The following is a 23,332-nucleotide window of genomic DNA, read 5'->3' as shown; positions in this document are numbered from 1 at the left end:
GTCAACAAGAAAGCAGTTTATAAGCAAAATAATTACCAAAAATATAAGAACAACAATAAGAAGTATTGTCAAGTAGTTTCGAGTCCATACACAATTAGAGGTCCCATATTATGCAAAAATGCTCTTTTTAATGTGTATTCAACATAAATATGTGTCCCACTTGCGTCTGGACACCCTGAAACTCACCATTTTTCAGTAAACGTGGGCGTAAACAGTGTTTAGATTTGACTCCCTTTATGATGCCATATGGGGATCTGTTGTGCATGTGACCTCCTCCAGCCCTTCACCATGCCGACTGTCCCCACCTACTGAAAATCTCCTGAATCCACCTCACTGTCTGCCTTTGTTTTTGTTTTTTTCATCCCTAACGCCACATCTGGGTAATATGAGGATGTCGAAGGCGAGAGCAAAGTACGTAGATTGTTCTGTTCCTCTAAAACGGACCGCTCAGAAAGCAGCTGTTGTGTCTGCTGTGAGAAAAACAATGTGTTTTTTTGAGCATTAAACCATGTAAATCTGTTCTAATAGGACCTCAAGATACAAGTATAAACCTGGAAATTAGCATAATATGGGACCTTTAAAGCACTAAAGCATCTGCACTGTGACACTGTGTGCCTTTCTGTTCTTGCTCTTTCTAACACACAAACACATTTTCATTTTTATAATCTACGTTCACATTTTCAAAAGAAGCAGCAGAGCGTAAATGCAAGGTGACACAAACTCTGTGGGACACTGGAGTATTTTCTTGTGTTTCCAATGCCTCCACTTAGTCCTCCTTAAGGTTACAGGCGGCAGCTCCCTCTACAAAAATAGCAAGTGCTAATAAATGCAGACACAGAGCAGTATATTGTAAGTACTTCAGCCTTTTATTTTGGCATCCTTGACATCCCTGGCAGCACTCTCTCTCCCTGACACTCTTTGTCATTCAGTCTTTTTAGCCGGCGTCAGCCTGAGGAAGAAGGAAGGTCGGGTGCAGCAGCGGTAGCACAGAGCCTGAGGCACCACAGCATACAGGACATTGACTAGCAAGAAGACAGGCTGGCTGTCAGCAGGCACTCTGTAGGAGAACGGTGTCCGTGTGTGAAGAGATGCACCGATATGAGAGAATTGGGCCTGCGAGGTAAAACAGACAGAGAAAAATGAGAAAACGACAGTGATGACAAAAAGCTTCACTGTTAGTATATTCACACTGACGGGAACATTGGTTTCTTATATAATCTGCTCATAAAGACATCCTGATGTTTGGTGCAAGGGTTGTATTTTTCAGTTTTAGTCCACCTCAGTGAAAGATCGACTTTTTTCATTCGACACAATTATTGTTGCCCTTATTCAAAATGTACTCCATCATGTAGCTGCATTGCATTCTGCTGTATTAAGATCTTTTGTGGAGTTTGCTATCTTTGTCTCTTCTACAAACAGATCTCACTCTAAATCATTGTGTTATGCCTCCATGCACGAAATCCTATTGTACCAAATATTGGATGCTTGCTGAAAAAAAAAAATTCCTCTGTAGCAATGCTTGAAATATCATCACATTGCCTGTATTTTACAGTGTTATACGGAGGGATAATTAAAAGAAAACACAAGTGAAATAACAAAATAAGCACAGGGGACAATTTTTCTTGGGTGGATATTCCCATTAATGTACTGATGACCTATGGGACCTCAGCAAATTCTAGTACTGCCACCAATTCTCAAGTTTTTTCCATCAAACAGACTTCTGCCAGTTACCGTTTCATAGAAAGTGACACATGGCATGTCTCATAGCAACCGCTGCTATCAGGGCATCAGCTCTCCTATTTATAGCCTGACCGAACAGCTGACATATCAGTGAATACCACCAATACCACCATTCCTCTTGGTCTGAAGTCAGCTTCTGCCCTTATCCTGCCGATGAGTGACGCACCAGCCTGCAGCTCAAACACAATAGTTGCTTTGTATTATTGAGATGTGACTGCAGCACTGGCTGCTGCTCCCACCACTCTATAGAGTTTCCGTCTTTAGACATAAACAGGTAAATGTATATGATTCAGACCATATATTTTCACGCAGAGCCACTGGTGTGTTGACTTGGACTCCGCTGATGAGAGGAGTCCAAGTTTACTCGATTTTCAAGAACTTTTCTATTATGAAGTGGTAAATCATATACAGATGGGATGACGAATTCAAGGCAAAAAAACAGCATGAAGTGTCTCAGTGGGAGTCAGGCTATGGCAAGCCTCCAAAACAGCTTCAGAGCTCTTTGCAAGTCTTTGGGACTCCTTACACTCCTCCACAAGATATCTTCTTATTTGTATACAATATACAGCTTTTATTTGATCAGGTAATTTCATTCTTTTTGTAAGACAGACCTCAGTATAGTGGATAGAAGGAAAAACGAGACAGACATAAGAAAAGAAAAATCACTTCATCACTTAATGAATTTTAAGGTGACAGTTTAAATCATTTCATTTGGTCTTATCGAGGTGGTGGAAAGCATTATCTTACATGGTGTTCAACTGGGTTGAGATCTGGCAACTGTAAAGTGCTTTACTAATATCATTTTCATTTGCACTAAACAATTCCGTGAGCCTGGTGCATGGAAGCATCAGCATTTGATAAGTTTCGCCACTCATTTATTCAGGTGTTTCCTTTAATCTATCCCCAGTGTGTATATCAGAGCTTTCAAAACTCTCCTACACATAATTACGATAACTCCGATTTGGCATTAGACCTCTTCTCTGGACTGTATGCTTGACTGGCGTGCGGTAAGGCTGGATTCACCTTCAGCCAGATCAAGTGGAAACACTCTTTAACTACAGAAGGCTTAGTTACCTTTGGTCAACAGACAAGAACGCGGGAAAGCCAGCAGGACGTACCTGTGCAAGTGCTCCCGAGTGTACAAGAGTCAGGTCTGGCATCCACTCACATCCTGGGACCATGAGCCCATAGAGACTAATGATGTAGTATGGTCCAGAGTACAGCATGCCCACCAGCATCTAACAAGCATGGATGCAATTTAGTGCTTCAGTATTTTGTGCAATGACTGTGTTAGGATTAAGGTTTTGCTGTTTTACCTGTACTTTAGAATATGCTGAGGGGTCTTTCAGGTAAGGCTCATACTGCTGCGTGTAGGCTTGACACCACTGGCTGGAACAGTCCAGTACGATCTAAAACACAGGCAGTGAAATACAGAGACACTGACATACAGAAATTAATCTACTGCTGTGTGCGCTTTGGAAAGTTGATCACCATGGGGTTTCTTACCAGGCCTCTGAACACACAGAAAGCAAAAGCAGGGATGAGGTAGATAATGAACAGTAGGTCTAGAGGCCTGTGGAGTAAACTTTTTCCTTCAGCCTCCTGGATGCTCTGAAAGAAAGCAACAATATGATGTGCAAACTGTCACACTAACAATAATCATACTGTCATATTTCAAGAACTGATCTGCTCACTTTGGATTTCCACATATAGAACAGCCCCTTAAATGCTGCATTTCCATATAACACCCGATTAAAAACTATGTATGGGAGTCTTAAATCATGTTTTTTTGATCTGTCTGATCTGACTCACTGTCAGCTGAGCGTCCCGTGTGGACGGCTGGCTGAAGATACGGAAGCAGGCCCAGACAGACACTGAGATATACAGCATGTGGAGGAGGAAGAGAGGACCAACTTGAGTCCCATATTTCCCTAGGAAGAAAAAAAAAACAACAGAATAATATCTCACCGTGGGAAAGACACCGACCAAAACAGTAACAGTATTTACAGTTAAATGTGCATCTTTTTAAATTCTAGTCTACAATTATTTTCGGGGGAAGTGTGTGCACGGGGTAAAACTGGCTACAACTACACAAGCCATCTAAAAGCATCCCATTATTTTTAGTGTACTTACCCACAGCATTCCCAAGAATGTAGACTATGGCACGCATGAGAAAAGAGCCCACCCAGTAGAGTCCAATGGCTCGGTAGCTGTCCCTGTGCAAACCACATGGATAGACAGATAGATAGATAGACAGATAGATAGATAGATAGATAGATAGATAGATAGAAATACTTTATTGATGGGAAATTCTGGTGCTACAGCAGCAAAAGAGCAAAAGCGAGTAAAAGTGACCACCACCATGAATACAACAATAAACAAGCAGATAAATTGATAAAAAGATTAAAACCAAAGTGCGAGTTAAATTAAATAAAATAAAATAAAAACTCTAGCTCACGTTAAAACCGTAACCATAACCAGATAGAGAGATAGAGGCGACTCTTACCCCCAAGTAATCGCAGCAATCATGAGCAGATACATGAGATAGTGCACACAGCCATCCCAATAGGAGATCATGTGCCCATGTGCTGTATTGATATGTGGATCTGCCTGAAACACAGGGTGGATTTGTCAGTGAAGACGTGTGCAGGCACATATGGACCAAGCACAAACAGGACTCACAGCACAACACTTGCCTCTCTGAGGTAAAACGTCACAAATCCATCTATGATGTTGTCCTGCTCCAGCCCGATGATCAGGTTCACCACACTGAGGAATGCATACACTGCATACACTGCACAGATAGATGCATGCGTTTTATTCATTTCAGTTGGGTGACAATCTACAGCGAACACTTTACTGGCTCCTAAAAACTCTGAATTATACACTATCGCATAATATGCTGATATTTAAGCCCACAATTGTTTGCTGCCAAAGCATCACACACACACATTAACTAACTCCCATAGACCATTAATGTGTAGATATCTCTGATGCCAGGCTCATGACATCAAATTAAATCAACATTTCTCCCCAAAGACTGCAAAGAAACATTTGTGAATTCATACCATAGAAAAGAGGATCTGCTGGAGCCTTCTTCTGGAGCATGAAGCGGACTGAAATGGCCAGAATGAGGACGGTGGAACACCCAGCGAAGAAGAACGCTTCAGCACTAAATTCAATGGAAAACAAAAAAAAAAGTATACATTTGAAAATCTGACCTAATTTTCAAACAATGCTGGCTATTGCTCCACTATTAAGTTTTCTTTTAAAAACCATAACAACGTGCAGGCCTGTTTTCACTCACCTGTTGCTGTAGATGAGGGAATTGAATAAATAGCAGATGGGGATGGACATCAGGGAGAGCACAAACACCCCGGTCCCTGCAGAGGCGCTCATTGCGGACCGGGTTTGAGCGATTGGTCTTGTGGGAAAATTGAGAATTTATAATAATTCAGCCGCAAAAAACTTTCATGTTCACACTGAAAGTCATACTCCGAGGAATGCGGGGGAAGAGTCTCAGAGAGTTTAAACAAGGTGAAGACAAGATACAATTCAGCTCCAGCATGCATGTTCTGTCTTGTCCTTCAGGTCTGTCTCGCTTTCACTCCCTCTCTCTCTCTCTCTCTCTGTCTTTGTAGCTACCTCTCTGCCTCCTACCTACTGACACACACACACACACACACACACACACACACACACACACGCTCTGAAGGTTTGTTTACGTTATTTTAGTGAAAGAGTAAATTCTGACATCTAGCGGTCGATCGGAAAACTTGAAACTGGCAGCAGGCTTACAGTATCTTTGTAACATTATACAAGGCAATACAGTCAATTTGAAACACACAATAAATTCATTGGGCTATACAAATAAATGTATTAATATGTTAATATCATTAATGTATAGGCTATAAGTATATAGTTATAAAATGTATTACATGTTCGTGTCTATTTCATGTACTGGCTATTTATAAGGGTGAAATGTGTTTTTTATTTTACATTTCATTATTGTTTATCTGTTTTATTTACTACAATGTGTTTGTTGTTTATAATTTTATAATTGAGGCAGGTCACTTATTTCCAATATGTTTTATACAGATGCAATGCCTGTATGTTATTGTTAACGTGTTTGTTAGATGGATGTAGCCTACGTGTAGGACATGAACCAACCTTTTTCCAATCCACAGAAAAAGAAATGGGCAGCAGGAAACTTTTAGGTGTATAAAAGGACTCCACAAAGTTTTTTCACATCCAATAAGGAGAAAGGAATTTGAAGTTGATTCCTAAATTTCACCCCATGTAATTTGTCTTTCAGACGTTCAAAAATGATATTAATGTGATGTATTGTTTCTGTGAACTGCAACTGGTTCTCGTTTATTTTGAACATAAACATATTTGAACATAAACATATTCAAAAACGAAGACCGTAAAAAAATAGTATGTATAATTTAACTTTACTTGTTAATTTATTTGTTTCATATATTTTTCCGACGTTTGTTGTGAGTATTAATTTCGTTTTAGGATTGTGGTCATGGTTAGGTTTAGGTTAGGTTAGATTACGGTAAATAGTTATGGTTACAGTTAATAATAGCTAAATAGTGACAAAACTACGCGCACAACGCAACAAAACAACTTAACTTAACAACAAATATCGCGAGAGTTGCAGCTGATAGCACCGTCCGCTGTTAGCTAGTTTATGGAATTAATCAATAAAGTTCCATGAAAAAAAAAAAGCTGTTATGGAGGAATTGTGCGCCTGCGTCATTTCTGGAGAAGCTAGCAGGTAACCTGTTAGCTAAACATCAAAGACGAGCTATGGCGTCCGCTGCGATGGATACCACGTAAACAAAGAGCATCTCATACGGTCGGTGTGTGTTTTTGGGGTTATTGGCGGTTCTTTATAGGAGTAGGATAAAATATAGGCGTGTGTCGTTATGGCGACCGGGAGCAGCGGCTGCGGCTTAGTGTCAAACCATGACGGGCAGGAGGCAGCGTCCAACTCGGCTCAGTCTGGAGCCGCGGCGGTGCTCTCTAACGGGCCAGCCTCCGGCCCTGCTCGGTCCGCCTCCCCGCCTGTCCTCGGCCTTCACCGGGAGCCCATGTACAACTGGCAGGCGACGAAGAGCTCCCTAAAGGAGCGCTTCGCCTTCCTCTTTAATAACGAGCTGCTCAGCGACGTCAGGTTCATCGTGGGGAAGGGCAGACAGGCACAGAGGATACCGGCCCACAAATTCGTCCTGGCCGCTGGCAGTGCCGTGTTTGATGCCATGTTCAACGGAGGAATGGCCACAACCTCGACTGAGATAGAGCTGCCTGATGTGGAGCCGGCAGCTTTCCTCGCCTTGCTCAGGTAGGACAGACAGGTGATCACCATGCACTGGCCAAATCAAAGCTTTCTCAGTAGATAGTCTGTCTGTCCTGCTATATATAGCTTACATTTTAGTGAGGATCAAAGCAAGCACTGCGCACTGGGAGAGTGGATATATTTATCAGTGTAACTCTCAGATCATCATGCACACTTAGGTTCAACTATAGTACACTGTGGGGCAGACACAGTCACATTAATGTCGTAGTAATCTGCAAAATGTTTTGATTGTGACAGTCTGCAACATTTCTTGTGACTGATTTTGTCTAAAGTGATGGTATAGTTGGACAGGACAAGACAGAAGATGTCACTGCACAAGGGCCCAACCCTTGTTTTTTTCCACTATTTTCATAAATGAATTTAATCTGCAGATAATTTAATAATGCATATCATAATCATTAGCTGACTGGTCCCTGTGACGGTCTAGATTAGTGAGGTAAAATCTTTATCTTGTGTGATCGATTCCTTTATTTATTTTCAAAACGGATTACAGTGTAATGCTAATGATAATCCGTGCAAATTGTTCCTGACGTACCAAGAAAGATGGTCTGTTGGACAAACATATCTATTATAGGATGACAAAGCTTATCTGATAAATGCCTGATTTGATGCAAAATTTAGCCAAAAGTCAAAAAGTTCTGTGTGCACAGTTGCATTCAAATAGATCAGCCCTTAATGTTTTCACCTCTGCAACTTTTTTTTTTCATCAAATCATTTTTTTTGTGTCTAAATCCACATGGGCTGGACTCTTTTGTGTGCATGCCCAACCTGCAGTCCTGCTAGGGTGATCTATCTATCTATCTATCTATCTATCTATCTATCTATCTATCTATCTATCTATCCTTTGAAATGATTGATTATGTTCAATATGATTCAATGGTCTAATGTTGGCTCAGAAACAATACCTTTTTAGATACCTTAAGATATAAAACCTTTTTCTCTAGACTCCCTTCTCCCATTTAACAGAAAAGTAAAACATCTCAAATGCTAAATGTTCTGGAGACAAGCAGCTGCAAAAGAGTGTCATCCAAAGAAATACAGTCTAAAATTGGCAAATTCATAATGTAATCAGGTACTGTCTGACAAGGAAATTAACAAGATTATAAATCTGACCAGACATTTCAGCTCAGCTCTCAGCCCTCAGTTTGTGCAGCAGACAGGTTTAAATCTGTACCAAAAAAGTCCGGAGCATTGATATTTAGCATGAGTGCTTTTTGATTAACACTATCTATTTTGTAACCATCTGCATACTGCAGATTTGTTTCTGCTTCAGGATTTTCCAGCCTTAAAATGTGATGGCCAAACTTTTCCAAATTATGCTGCAGATTACAACATGAATACCTGACAGTTCTGTTGCCTCTTTCCTTCGTACAGGTTCCTGTATTCTGACGAGGTCCACATTGGTCCAGAGACTGTGATGACGACTCTATATACGGCTAAGAAGTACGCTGTCCCTGCTCTGGAGGGTCACTGTGTGGAGTTCCTCACCAAGCACCTCCGAGCCGACAACGCGTTCATGCTTCTCACTCAGGTTATTGTCGTCAGTCACATCTATTGTGTAGCAAATACTTGACACTTAAACAGCTTTAAGCACACATCAAAGCCTTGAGAAATGAAGCTGAACTGAAACGAAACTGGATCTACTTTCTACCAAAGAAATAGTCCCTCAGAAAACCACTAACGCTGATTTCTGGTGATTATCCATCTTGATATTTTGATGCCTTGAGTAGCACAAATGAAATGTAATTTAACCTCCACTATATTGGAACAAATTTGCTGTCATTTCCAAATGTCAGCAAAAAAGAAAAAAATAATTTTGTGCATCGCCAGACACAAATTCACCCTTTAAGACCTAAGGCATTAGAAATGAGAGAAAACAGGGCAGGAATGTCTCACTTACAGCTTGATCTGATTTTAAAGTGCGTTTTTCTGTGACAATATAGGAAATAATGTAATAACAATTTCGCACAGTTCTTTCCATCTGCTGGAAAATATCAGACAGCAGCATTAACAGTGCAGGATGAAGCCATTTGTTTTGTGTCCACACCAGACCATCTTCCAGCCATCGATGGTTGAGTTTTTATGACATTAGCTTTTCTATTTTTGGTTTCTGCTGCTGTTTGTTAGGGTCCAGCGTTTCGCTCTGCTGCTGGCAGCAACACTTTCAGGCTGCATGTTCTGCTGCTTTCTGATCAAAAACCACTTCTATTTTTATGTCTAACATGGCAACAGAAAGAATAGTAGTCAATAAACCGCCTAAAGCAACCCAAAGAAAACAAAGGACCCATTCCATACTATTTACCAGTGGCATTGTTTGCTTACTTGGTTTAATTTCATTAACATTTTTATCAAGTTTGAAGGATTTTTTTTTTCCAATAAGCCTAAGTTTCTCCCAAATCATGTGATGGTGGAAAAATCTGCTTGATGTGTTTCCATTAATTATTTTTCATATCGCCCAACATCTTTTTGCTTAATCTGACACATTTAGCAGAAAAAGTCTTTCCACAGTTTTTCATAGATGAAAAGAAGATGAGAATTATCTTCTCTTTCTCTTTGTAAATTAAATGGCCCGTAGTGACTAAGTAGACACTTATGTGACTTCTTTTGTGCTTTCATTATAGGCAAGATTATTTGATGAGCCTCAACTTGCCAGTCTCTGCCTAGACACCATAGACAAAAGCACTGCTGACGCAATAAATGCAGAGGGCTTTACAGATATCGACCTCGGTATGTGAGCCTCCTTGACCTCATATTTCCTTTTCTACATCTTGTTTGGATGTGAAATGGTGAATATTCTGTGTTTGTATGCGTAGACACCTTATGTGCAGTGCTACAAAGAGATACACTCAGCATCAGGGAGAACCGTCTGTTTGGGGCGGTGGTACGCTGGGCAGAGGCCGAGTGTTACAGACAGCAGCTTCCCCCGACCTCGGAGAACAAACAGAAGGTTCTAGGGAAAGCCCTACCGCTCATCCGCTTCCCGCTCATGACTGTTGAGGAGTTTGCTGCAGGTAAGCGTAAGACAAAAATAACTCTCATGCTGCAGTGGTCCTTCTTCTTATAACACTCTGCTGACCAATGCAGCCATTACTGAACGTATTCGTTCTGTTCCTGATGTGTCCATACAACTCAAACCACGGAAACCAGCTTGATATTTTTTCTTGTGCAACAGGGCCTGCCCAGTCTGGAATATTGTTCGATCGGGAGGTGGTAAATCTGTTTTTACACTTTACAGTAAACCCCAAACCACGGGTCGACTACATTGACAGGCCTCGCTGCTGCCTCAGGGGGGAGGAGTGCAGCATTAATAGATTCCAGCAGGTTGAGAGTCGATGGGGGTACAGTGGTACCAGCGACAGAATCAGGTGAGATGAAGAACATCAGTGGTCGCTTGTTAATCTGAGCAAACTGAGCTGAAGTTAATTTTTTTTTTCTCATTTTCTCTCTCTGTCTGTCTTTTTCCCTCTGTAGATTCAATGTTAACAAACGGATATCCATAGTGGGCTTTGGCTTGTATGGCTCAATACATGGACCCACTGACTATCAAGTCAACATACAGGTAACATCTTGCATAATGATGTTAGAAAAAATACTTTTACACTGCTGATGTCATCAGTGTGATGGAGAGCTGTAATTTACACTTTTTCACTAGGGTGCGTAAAGATGCTGGAAATCCTTTAAAATGCTTTGATTTCTCATTACTAAAATATAATGATATAATATAATTCTTTTAGAGTAAAATGTATCTGCAGTGGAAGAGTTAAGGGCTGCCTCTGACCTTGTTTACCTTATTTCTTTTCACTGTATGCAGAGCACTGTGTGCTGCGTTACTGTCAGTTATCAAAAACTGTATGAGAACAGTCTAAAGCTGTTATATGGTAGATGTTGTTGTTCAGTAAAGACGTTATCCCGTTCTGTAGATCTTGGAGAGCGACAAACGCATCACACTGGGGCAGAACGACACAGGTTTCAGCTGTGATGGCACAGCCAGCACATTCAGAGTGATGTTCAAAGAACCTGTGGAAATCCTCCCCAGTGTCAGCTACACGGCTTGTGCCACCTTAAAGGTCAGTCTGAACTTGCTTCCCTTAAAATGCATCCTAAATTTGAACACATGACAATGTTTTAACCCAGGTTATGATTAACCCATTGCTCACTTCTTATTTTTACTCCTCAGGGCCCAGACTCCCATTATGGCACGAAAGGGTTGAAGAAAGTGACGCAGGAATCAGCGACGGGGACCAAGACGACATTTTTCTTTTTTAGCTCACCTGGAAATAACAATGGTACATCAGTGGAGGACGGGCAGATACCAGAGATCATCTACTACACCTAGACTTATCACGGTGTCATGCAGGTACACTGAACCAGAGAGACCTCAGGCTGCTGGGAGGGCTGGACTGCTAGAGATAAAAGTAGTGCCTCATGATCCCTTGGAATAAAGAGTGTGTGTGTGTGTCTGTGTATGTGTGTGTGTTGTATGCTGTAGTGGTGTACAGACATGATCCTGAATGTGGAAATAGTTGGAGTTGTGGGAAAATCACAGCTCTGGTGTGAGGGGGGGAAAAAAGCTCTTTGGGCATGAACTGCATCATCATTTGTAAATGATCTAAATACTGGAGTCCTATTCGTGTGTTCTTATCAGTAAAATACCAGCGCAGGAGTTTGTCCTGCTTGAATGAAACTACAAAGACAGCTACCATTTGCTGGCCGATGCCATTTTATTTTGTTATTTTTGTCAGTTTTTGCTGATGTATTTACGAAAAGCATAATATTTGCATATTTTTTATTGTGCACTGTTATCATTTATTCAGCAGGTGTCTTCAAGTACTTTGTTTTCGCATTGTATTAAGGATCCATGTGTGTTATGTAACTTTGCCAGTTGTACATGTTGTAATTTATGACTTCATGTTTGCTTAGCTTGTCACTAAAATGTGAAAAAAAAACACAGACACAGAAACAAAATGAACGTTTTAGAACTTTTATGGTGGAATAAAACTATTTTTAGCTTTTTGGCAATAAAATTTGGACAAAAGTAAGATTGTTTTCGTTTATAGACTCCAGATGAAGTTGGCCTTGGGTAAGTCATTCATTTATAGCTCATATCATTCCGCCTTCTGTCACTAGGTGATGCCAAATACTCCATACAGTCAGCTATGCAAACTCTATCAACATTAACTGGAGAGGAGGAAGGACAGATCAGTGGTTCCCAGTTTGGGGGTAAATCTGACGGGGTTATGAGATGATCAAGGGGACAGCACAGAAAAAAAAAACACTATGCTACACAAACATTTCATAACGATTAAGTGTTGGAAACTGCTGGTTCCATCTTTAACAACTGCTTGCGTTTGACAAGCTTTCCATACATATTTAAAGTAGAACATTAATCTGAAAGGTAGCCAGAACTGTAAAAGAAATGTAGTGGAGTAAAAAGTACAATATTTTACCCTGAAATGCTGATCAAAGCGTAAATAAGTTTAAAAAAAAAAAACCAAGTACTTAGTTTGAAATGGTGAAATTCCACCTCTACCAATGCAATATGTAGCAGTACCAGTAGTGTCTGAAAATAATGCCTGCTTTTTTAGCACCAAAACATGAATAAATCAAATGAAATCAAATTGACTATATATAAATCTAATCAAATCTAAATACACACACACACACACACACACACACACACACACACACATATATAATCACATAAGCAGTATTCAGTGTTGTTATTTGTAAGTACTAAATGTATAAACTTATTGAACCTTTTGGATGAAAATTTTAACCTGTGATGTTAATGGTAATAAGAGCTGTCGAAAAAATGTAGTGGAGTAAAAAGAACAATTATATCACATTAAAATACTTAGTTACTTAATAAATTTGACCTTTGTGCAGTAATTAAGTTAATTAAGCTGTTGGAAATAGCTTAATTTTAAGTGGTTCAAAAGGCTAATGATGAATGATCACCTTTAATCATTAGGTATTGCACTAATGTCAAGAGTTTAAGATGCCAGAAGTGCAGCAGAGTATCATATCCCTATAATCAGACTCTAAAACATTGAAGAAAAAAAACCTGAAATAATCAATATTGGCAGTTTAGCCTCAGCTGCAATCTCCTAAATCCTGTTGCAAATCTCACTAATGCCAGATTATTTCTTGTTGGATGTGCTCTGTTCTTTTTCTGCCATTGAAAAGAAAATAACGTTGTGCTGTCTGCCGAAAGCTGTGTCTACAGCACAGCGATGAAGTGCTCTTAAATTGCATAATCCACACATTCATATGAGAAAGGCGGTGGAAACAAGGCTGTGAGTGGGCTTTGACGAGGAGAGTGATCCACAGAGGCTGTCAGGTGAGTCACCAGGACCTGAGAGCCTTTCCCGCTGACCGCCCACTTAGACAGCCTTTGTAACAGAAAGTACCAAGAAAATCAGTTTGAGACAGGTTTTTACCACCCACGAGACACAAAACACTAAAAAACCAGGAGGACAAATAGACTGCAGTACCGACAGGCCTCTGCTCTCACCTGAGTATGTTTCAAGGTGTTAAGGGATTATAAAAAGCAAGTTTCATCACAACTTCCTGTGATTATTTTAGAAGATGATGGAGGGAAGTTTCTACTGACTGAGGCATTAAAGAGGCAAACTTGAAGCTTATTGGGAAAAACTCGAGGGTGTGGACTGTTTTTACAGCTATTAGATTACAAATCCATGACACTGATTTGTGATCTTCTGATGTGCCTGGTTGTATTTCTGTTTGTGTGTGTGTGTGTGTGTGTGAGTGTGTGGGTAGATAGCAGGAGAATGGGCTGCCTCTCATTTGGAGTCCTCTACTTGAGCACTGACACTGGGGGACTTTTGACAGCCCAGGACAAATGACTGTACAGGAATGAAGTGTTGCAGAATCAGCCGCTTATTACCATAAACTAAACAGAGAAATACTTTTTTTTACCCTGTTGCCTCATTTCTCATGCCTCATTTTTTGGCACAAACTGGTAACCGAACATCACATTCGTAGCGGTCTTCAAAAGATTTGTCTTGCAATCTTTTCATTACATTAATTTTAACAATCTTTTGAAGTTTTGAATTGTACAAGACTGGAGATTCACCCCTCGGTTCATTTTTGATGATTGTGACCACTGCTTTGCAGTTTTTTGTGAAATAGCAAAAATCAACATTGATACTGAGAACAAGGAGTACTGTAGGCTTCATAAACAAGCTTGTCCAAACCACTAAATTTGGTGTAATGCATTCTGGGATTTGTAATCCACAATTTCAGGGGGTATCTATAAAAGTCAAGGGGATTCGGGACAAGGCTCCAGACGCACAAGCTGTGAATGTGATGATGGCAATAGCAATGGCAGTTTTATTTATATTGTATATTTCATTACAGGTAAACTCAAAGCACTTCACATTAAAGGGCAAAAAAAAACATATATTTGAGCAGCATACATGAGTAGAATACAGAAACACAAAACATACCCAACATTCATTACCATCAACAAAGTACAGCCATACAAGCACACAAACATACAGTAATCACCTATAAGCCTGTGAGGACAAGACATTTTTGAGTTTGTTTTTAAATGTGGATACAGTTGTGATGGACCGGGTTATAATCTGTGAGCACGTCAGACAATTACTGAGGAGCCAAACCATATGATGGCAAATAAGTCAATTAGGAGAACGCAGGTTGGCAGGTCAGCTGTTGTCCACAAGTGCAAGATCACAGGATGGCTAGAAGAGGATCGAGGCAGGTGAGAGCAGGAAAGCAGGAGTCAAACAGGATAGCTGGAGCGTAATGACGACTGGGAAACAACCCGGCAGAAGGGGTTAAATGAGGAGAAAATGACTGGGGGAAGTGAAAGGTGGCTGAAGGCCGAGACAGCGTGTCCTCGTGACAATATCAACCTCTCCAAAGCATGAGATTCAGTCATATGTGAAGAATAATGCACACAAATGTCATTAATAATACATAAACTAAAACTACTTGGGGCTTGTTTATGACAGTCATTGCTCCCCTTCACTAACACTGTTAGACTCATTTTTAAAAAATTTGTTTTTATTTCAAAACCTGCTGCCAGAGATCAGAGAGGTCAGAGATTCAGGTGTGTGATGCTAGTAGTGGCTAATGTCAAGTGACATCATTTGTGGCAATATATCAGACTTTTTGCAGCTCTCTCTGGAGCCACAAAGGTTTTACTCAACTTTTTTCTCACACACAGTAGTACTCCCCAGAGACCTGCAAACACACTTTGATGTGCACAGTTGGTAGAGTTCCCCTCTAAGATGTTGAATTTAAATTAATTCAATGCATCATTCAGTCCTATTCTATCTCCAGCATTCCTTTGTGCAGTCTGATTAATTTAAACCACATTATTCCGTTTGTGAAATCCTTTTAGAAGATGTTCCCAAAAACTGAATGGCGTTAGTCCAAGGCTACGCTGAATCAGTCATCCTGAGACTCGGCTTCAGTGTTCAGCCTGTCCTGCAATTTGTCAGCGTGATTAATCTTAGCTTTCTCATTTATTTTAATATTCTGCTCTCCCAGTTAGCGTGACACATCCTCAGCAGCTGTAATCCATTTAAAAACATTTATACAGAATGTTCTGGTGTGAGATCCAGCTCTGGGTGTGTGTCCAGACAGCTTCACAGCAGCATCGACCTGCGGGGATGAGGGAATGTGTCCGTGTGCGCGGGACTAAATGTCCAGCTGGTGGGAGTTATGCAATCTTTATTCCAATGATGTAAGGCTGCTGGGTAATTAATTACCACGTACATATATAAGACTATGTGGTGAGCATCACTAACCCCCCCTGAGCCACTTAATCACCGGGTGGTGAGCTCTGTTCATGTCAAGTGAAACTGCTCATTTGTGACTTCTCTCACTTTACAGTTCCCAGAAGGAAAGAGAAAAGGAAAGTATTTTACTATTTCACTATGATTTTCCTGTCTCCCTGTACAGGGACAGCGCAGGTAGCAGTATGATGAAAAATCCATGCAGAAATGTAATACACAACCAGCCAACATCTTGTGTAATATTAGATGATTTATTTATTTACTTATCTATTCACTCAATCATAATTTATTGTTATTAAATTATTGTTTTCATATTATTTAATCATATCTGTCTTCACCCATAGGCTAGTTGTACTGTATAATATAAAATACACAAAATAATGCTCCCATGAACATTATTTAAACATCACATAGAGCTCTGTTTTCATATTTTTCATATTTATTCTCTCCTGCACCAACAACTTACTGTGTTTTTCTTATTAATAACACTGACGACGGTTCTGCTCTATTCAAATGTCTAAATAAACCGTGACGGTGAGACAGTGAGCCAACCCTGAGACTGAAGAAGCTAAATGGAATTCAGCCATTGTTCATTTTATAATTTCCAACTGTGATATGTCAGATGACATCTGTGAAAAACACCCATTACTGATGGCTTAATTGTTTCAGGTGCTTGTAATATGACTTGATTTTAATTTATTGTTGTAGCCTGCAGCTCAAGTATCAAAATGGTTGGAAGTTGGATGCCTGACAAATGTCAAACATAAAATTACCCAAATTCCTTCAGTTTGCCAATTGTGGGACTAGTTTAAAAAAAGGGAACGTTTGTTTGTTCTAGTCAAAAAAAAATCTATGCCTGTGCCCTTTGAGTGTAACTTTCATTAATATTCAACAATGTAAATATTCAGCGGTGGATCGATAAGGTGCTCTGCAGGGTGATGATGCTTGTCATCCTTAAGTCTAATTGTGGCCTTATTGGCAGGAAGCACATAGCAGGCTGAAGAATGGGAACAATGCAACATACTGCTGAATTTAATGATGGCCCTCCCTGAAAATAGAAGCAAAAAAGACAGAGACTGAGCTGATACTTAAGTAAAGAGTAAACTGCAAGACTTTTACTTGCATTAGAGTATATTATTCATGTCGTTAATTGGTACTTTTACTCAAGTAAATGATCTGAATGCTTTCCCCACCACAGAGTATTACTAAAGCCTGCCATGCATCTTCATGTGGAGGTACCACCAGATATAATCAGACTAACAAGCTCCCTTGCCCCCCCCCACTCCCTCCCTCTGCAGCAGAGTCCACTGTCTGTACATGGATGACCTGAGTGGCTGCATGATTAACTTACAGAGCATGCAGTTGGATGAGTAATGCACAAGATGTTATCAAATCTGATCTGCAGCTGCAATTATTAGGCTCTATTCTTGAGTCTAAGTGCATCTATGAATGCCCTCTTACTGTGTGCACGCGTGTGTTCATGTGACAGTGTGCAATGGTGTACAGATTCATATGTACCTTCCAAAGCTGGGGGCATTTATTTCAACAGAAAGAGCAGAGCACGAGCACTCCGCCATTCACACACGTCGCACGCTACATGAACACTCCTCACTGTCTGCTTTGGGCTGGCTGGCCTGGGCCAACCTTAGCCCCTGCTCTCTCCAACACCAGATGTAGGTCGCAGAGTGCTACAGGGGCTGGGGGATGTGTTGTCTGTGTGTGTGTGTGTGTGTGTGTGTGTGTGTGTGTGTGTGTCTTTATGTGTGTTGGTGGGGAGGTTGTGTTTTGTGCACACACGTGCTATGTCTGTATGCACTTAGATGGCGGAGGGTGGGGAGGAGGGGTAGAGTGATGATTGTAGTGGATGAGTTCATCATCAAGGACATGGCCCCCAGCACACTGTCTCCATTGCTGTCACATTGCATCGTCACAAACAGGCCACATGAAGCCTGACAGGCCGGCAGACCAGACCGAAGGGACTCACTGGTCTCTCACTGTGGCTCTCTCTGTTGTTTTCCTTCCTTTACACTCTCCAAGCCTGTGCATTAACAGCTTATTAATTATAATATAATAGACAATGGACTTGATCATAAGGGGCACTGAAAGTTTCATGATCTCCTCACCAGCAAGTAGATGAGTAAATCCTTATACAAAGCAATGTTGTAGGGATATTTTTCTGAATACTGCAATAATATATAAAATGTTCTCACAATGAAATCAGAATGCTTTGAGTTGTATTGACCAAGTGAGTGCAATGAATGAGTAAGGGATACTTAATTCTCTGTAGCACCCAAAGGACCAGATTAACATGTTGACCCGTGGATTAGTCTTGGAAGCTGGGTGAACTTTACACAGGGCCGAGCTCCTGAGGATTTCAAGAGGATGTCATCTAACTCCAAAGGACAGTTGTTTTCATCTGAAATCTTAATAGCGTACCAAAGTTCACACTAGATACAAATTCAAAGCAGGTTTTGAGTATAATGCGTTCGCATGAAAAAAGTGACGAAACAGAGAGTTTACAGCCATGATGGCAGCTCTGTTTAAGTACAGCAGTGCTTTGAGCTAAATGCTAGCATCATTACGCTGACATGCTGATGTTTAACACGTGTAGGTTAATGTTTTTTCACCAAATTAGTTTTGCATTTTAGTATGCTAATTAGGACAAAACAAGTACAGATGAGGGTGCTCGAAATGATATTCGTTTTGCAGATATTTGGTTATAAACCAAAGTGGAAAAATTAGTAGTGGAAGCTGCATGTTGCCACGTGAAAAGTTAAAAGGTCGTCAAAGTGATTACAATTCATCCTGAGGGGGAAATGAATGTGTGAATCCATCAAATATGTGTCAAGATATTTCACTAAATCCACTAATGTGAGTCTCATGGTGGCACTAGAGGAAACGCCAAAGGATCACTAAGGTCAGTGGGCTTTATCCTCTGGGGATAAAGAATGTCTGTACAAAACTTTCATCCATCCGGTAGTTGAGATATCTCAGTCCGGACCAACTGGCTGACCGACACTTCCATCCACAGAGCTGTAAAACATCCCCGTGAGAAATGTGACTCTGTCTGACCGTAAGAGGAATAGTTCAACATTTTGGGAAATACAATTATTCGTTCAGGAAGTTATTGTGCCCATCAAAAGAAATGATTTGGCCCCCCAATAAAATAAAAACTTGCTGATGTAAGGTGTAGATTAGTAAGCTTTAGAGGTACTGCAATGCTCATTTTGTTTGCTGGTTCCCTTTCATTTCCATCTTTGTGCTAAGCTAAGCTAACCAGCAGCTGGCCTTGCATTTAACATAAAGACATCAGAGACGTTTTCATCTCTCTTAGCATGAGAGCGAATATGCGTATCTCTAAAAAGTGTTCAACTATTTGCTTTAACTGTGAAATTCGAAGTCCTGAGTATTCCCTTGACACTAAACAGTTACAATTTGATAATTCTTGCTCGATAAAAATTGTTTTACTCTCACTGCCTCCGTCTGTGTCGAGCACATCCCTGCTCTGTGGAGACAGCAATCTGGGGTGAAGTTTCTCTAATCTAAACTGATTACAGTGGTGATGGCAGCCTTCCCCGCTGTGTGCCAGTTTCAGCACATCCCCCCGCACACTTTCTCCCTAACCTCCTCCCTCCCTCTCTCCCTTATCATCACAGCTGATTGCACTGCTGAAGTCCAAATGAACTGTTAACCCTGTCTTCGCCACGGCCATAAATAGAAGCCACATTCAGGCAGTGATAAAACAATGCAGAGTGTTTCTGCTTGTGTTTGCGATCGGTGGAGTGGGCCAATGTGCCCAAAGTCACCATTTGTGTCTTAATTGAGATCTGCTGTGAATAGACTTAAGAAACACAAGCGCTGACATCTTTAGGCAATGAGCTACATATGCCATAGCCAATGATGCATGTTGCTATAATCTATTAATGATGCACATAAATATTTCAGTTGCTTTTTACAGTGTGAACTATTGGTCTTAAGACTTCTTCTGAGCCGTTTACTGTGGATGCCGCTTCTCCTCCACACACTACAGTCGCTCAGGCCATCTGGTTTAATGTGCCATCGATCAGACCGACAAAGGCTGAAACAGAGACAGTGGTGAAATGTGGCTTCAGTAAATTCTTGATTTCTGAGCTCCTTGGGAGAGTGTGGAAACAATAATTGATCTTATGGGAAAGAATTTAGTGATCGAAACTTTTTATACATTTAAATGAGAGTTTAACATTTGGAAGAGAGTGCAGCGGGCCCCATTTGAACTTTTTCCTTTTCCCCAAAGCAATCTACAGTCTTGGTTTACATGAGGTTGTAGATGCAACGCCAGATTGTGTTGAACAGGTATTTCTCAAGGACTATATTCATATTCAAGAATATTCCGAATCTTGAAAACACAACGGTTAAAATTAAGACTCTGGCCCACATTTAAGTCAAGTTGCTTTATGTATAAAGCACATTTAGACCATTACTACAGGGTTTGTCCAGTCTATCATACCAATTAACAATCTCTCCAATTGGGGCCACTTGGTGTCAGAATCTTGAAACCATCACTTCTAAGAAAAGTAAACATGTTCTTAAGACCCCTTAAAATAAATCAACGTCTACTGGAAACTCATTTTACAAGTTTTTTATCTTTTGTTTCAATTGAAGGATTTTTAGTGGCCAGAGAAAAAGGGAGGATCCAATATTTCACCAAAAAGTGACCTTTGAGAAAAGTCAAAGGAAAGCAATCTAATTTGGTGTACCAACTATTGACTGAGTTTGTTTTTTTTTTAATAAATGTTGAGCCTTGCAAACCTTACAAAACGAAAACAACCAATTAAGAAAATACATGTTTATTGTCAACAGCTCCGTTCATAAGTAACCATACATAATGTTGAGACTGAAAAATAAAGTTGCATTACAAATTGATTTTCTCTGGGAATTCAGACTCTCCGTTTGCAACAACACCGTACTGTATAATTCACAATAATTAACGCAAAACAACTCTTCGGTGATTTTCAAATACTTAAAAAAAAGAGCCCACATATCTGAAATACTAAAAGAGAAACTAATATTACCTTCAGTGTCCAGTATTGAAAACTGCATGTACATCCTTATTGTTATTCCAAAAAATGTAATATGCTTACAAGGCTGAGCAAAATGAAGTAATGAGAAAAAAATACTGCATTGAGGTGTGGAAGAGTTAAGTGGAAGTCAGTGGAACATTTTACCACATTACAAAAATAATTCTGAGAAAAACTATTTGCTTTGTTTTCAATCAAACTGTGTCCCACAACATTAAAAAAAAAACAAAAAAACTTCCACACAATTACAATGACAGACAGTAAATTATTAACATTGCTATATTCCTCAGCCTTTAGTTACCCATAAATCAACAGTTGCACATTGCCACATTTGGTATTGTAATGCAAGTTATAAGACTGAATACCATAAACACTGATAACACCTGAGAGATTACAGCAGAGATCAGTAGCGGTCATAATGTGGTCTCTGATGATGGGAGTTGTATCCCTGGTTGGAGCCTGATGGATACCCACTTCCATGCCCTGAGTGCCTGTCTCGGTCTCTTTCTCGGTCTCGGTCTCTTTCTCTATCTCTGTCTCGGTCTCTTTCCCTGTCTCGATCTTGCCAGTGCTGTTGCCCATGATGGTCATCTCTCCACCCACGGTCTCTTCCCCAACCTCGGCCTCTGTGCCCCCGGCGGTCCTGGTACCTGGATGGAGACCGATATCACTTAACAATCCTCAACAACAGGTGCTAATGCACACATTCTATGAACATGTAAGAAGACTGCTAGACCCTGTTACACACATACAAACAGCCAAGAAATCTAACTATGTTCACTGGGTTTCTCTAACCTCTTATCCCACTAAAGAAATCCGGCCGTTACATGATGGAAAAAAATCAGAGTAGTGGACAAAAACAGTAACCTGGTTATTACTTAAGTGTATGCTGAGGTGTTTCAGCAACAAAAAGACAAATCTTCAGGGACAGAGTTCTGTGAACTCATGAGTCTGTTTAAACTTGCCTTGTAGCCTCGAAGTTTTCATTTTTAGAATATTGTTATGCAATAAAATTTTGTAACGTGAATAAGCTGAAAGCAGTAAGCTCCCCCCTCCCATTAAAAAAAGAGAAACACTATTAAGCATAATTACATCTCCAAGATATCAACGGAGATCATTTCCTGTGTTGCCTCTTCATGAGGCAGTATCTTCCGAACGGAAATAATTGGTTACAAGAACAATGATTCTATTCCTGAAAATGGATAAAGACAGAAATTAATCTCGTGGCTACATTTGAAATAAAATGTCTTAAAGTTAGAGTGAAGTCAAAATAGTTAAACCTGTGTCCTTATAAAAAGGAGCAAACAACATATTCTACAAATTAAAGCTTGTTTACGAGTCATGGCGTGAAAACAGGTGTATTATGGCTCCTGTGGTTTTGGTGGAGCTTTCGTTAATCTGTGAAAGCACAACCGCACGGGTAGTAAATAAATCCCCAGTTTGTCAGGCTTATTTGGGAAAGACAACAAAGGCTAACAGCAAAATGAAAACCTAATCAGTTTGTTGTAAAAACAACCCTCTTTGGCCTAAAGATTCTACAAATGATGAAATCATTCCCCAACTGCACGGTGCAATAATAAACGGCCGGAATATCCCTTTAACTGCAATATAACCTTTAAAAACTAGTACAGTGTGGCTCAAATCACACCACACCCATCACTGTGCATGTCTGTACTGCATATTTTAATCACTGTTCTTTACCAAACCTTGAAATGGTTTTGGCCTGCTATGAATTAACCCACTTTGCGAGCTGGACGTTACATTACCTGTAATCCCTGCCCCTGTGGTTTCCTCCTCCACGGCTCCTCCAGTCCTCGACAATGGGTGGAGGGTCGGCTGGTCGGCTCACATACTGCTGGTATTCACGGTCCTCAGATGAAAATCTGTCGCCAAACAGCTCCTCGTATTTCTCCAGGTTTTCTGAAGTCTCGGTCATACTGCAAAGACAGATGTAAAGGGCTACAGAAACACTGGACTAGCTGCTAACACTGCTATTGATTTCATTATGTTTTTTTTTTTAAATTCAATTCCCTGGCGCACAGGTCTGCTCTGACATGCCTTGTGTTTGCTGCGAGCCAAACTCCGCACGCGGAACAACAAAAGCTAGACACATCTGCGTGCATTTAGCCAACAGCTACATACACACAACACAAAAAAACACAATATGGAGCGTTTTTAACTTTCAATACACACCTTAAGACGACGTAAACGTTGTTAGCTGTCGTTACAACACCAATACTTAATGTAATGAAGTGACTTTTCCGTTCGTGGAAGTTATCATTAGTACGTCGCTGAAATATTTCCCCCCGAAACTAAAGAACATGTTTTATTGGTTCCGGGAGCGCGCACCTGAACGTGATTGATGGCTGTCACCTGCCAGTTAG

The 23,332-nt window shown here is 40.4% G+C and overlaps 3 protein-coding genes across 4 annotated transcripts; 1 reads left to right on the top strand and 2 right to left on the bottom strand.

The window, feature by feature from the left end:
- Positions 1-78: 78 nt before the first annotated feature.
- Positions 79-5,305, bottom strand: LOC139200985 (transmembrane 6 superfamily member 1-like). The gene is made up of 10 exons (XM_070830184.1): positions 5,048-5,305; positions 4,809-4,912; positions 4,433-4,534; positions 4,247-4,346; positions 3,874-3,956; positions 3,553-3,671; positions 3,247-3,351; positions 3,057-3,149; positions 2,859-2,978; positions 79-1,113 (listed from the first exon to the last, which is right to left on the bottom strand). Exons 1-10 carry the CDS (start codon positions 5,137-5,139, stop codon positions 922-924), a joined length of 1,110 nt encoding a protein of 369 aa, XP_070686285.1. The 5' UTR covers positions 5,140-5,305; the 3' UTR covers positions 79-921.
- Positions 5,306-6,486: 1,181 nt separating this feature from the next.
- LOC139200969 (BTB/POZ domain-containing protein 1-like) lies at positions 6,487-12,126 on the top strand. 2 transcript variants are annotated; one of them, XM_070830173.1, is made up of 8 exons: positions 6,487-7,090; positions 8,480-8,636; positions 9,727-9,832; positions 9,919-10,116; positions 10,341-10,470; positions 10,577-10,664; positions 11,026-11,172; positions 11,283-12,126. In XM_070830173.1, the coding sequence occupies exons 1-8, from the start codon at positions 6,675-6,677 to the stop codon at positions 11,439-11,441; spliced, it is 1,401 nt and encodes a 466-aa protein (XP_070686274.1). In that variant the 5' UTR covers positions 6,487-6,674; the 3' UTR covers positions 11,442-12,126. The 2 variants fall into 2 exon arrangements, with proteins under 2 accessions (XP_070686274.1, XP_070686265.1); XM_070830164.1 differs by having other exon boundaries at positions 10,278-10,470.
- An 8,575-nt stretch (positions 12,127-20,701) lies between these two features.
- On the bottom strand, positions 20,702-23,254 carry LOC139198962 (RNA guanine-N7 methyltransferase activating subunit-like). The gene is made up of 3 exons (XM_070827961.1): positions 23,142-23,254; positions 22,715-22,885; positions 20,702-21,598 (listed from the first exon to the last, which is right to left on the bottom strand). The coding sequence occupies exons 2-3, from the start codon at positions 22,882-22,884 to the stop codon at positions 21,352-21,354; spliced, it is 417 nt and encodes a 138-aa protein (XP_070684062.1). The 5' UTR covers position 22,885; positions 23,142-23,254; the 3' UTR covers positions 20,702-21,351.
- Positions 23,255-23,332: the final 78 nt, after the last annotated feature.

The sequence above is a fragment of the Pempheris klunzingeri genome, chromosome 1 (assembly GCF_042242105.1).
Source record: "Pempheris klunzingeri isolate RE-2024b chromosome 1, fPemKlu1.hap1, whole genome shotgun sequence".
NCBI classification, from domain to species: domain Eukaryota; kingdom Metazoa; phylum Chordata; class Actinopteri; order Acropomatiformes; family Pempheridae; genus Pempheris; species Pempheris klunzingeri.
Note: the sequence above shows the minus strand (reverse complement) of the source record. Positions and strands in the feature narration are given on the sequence as shown.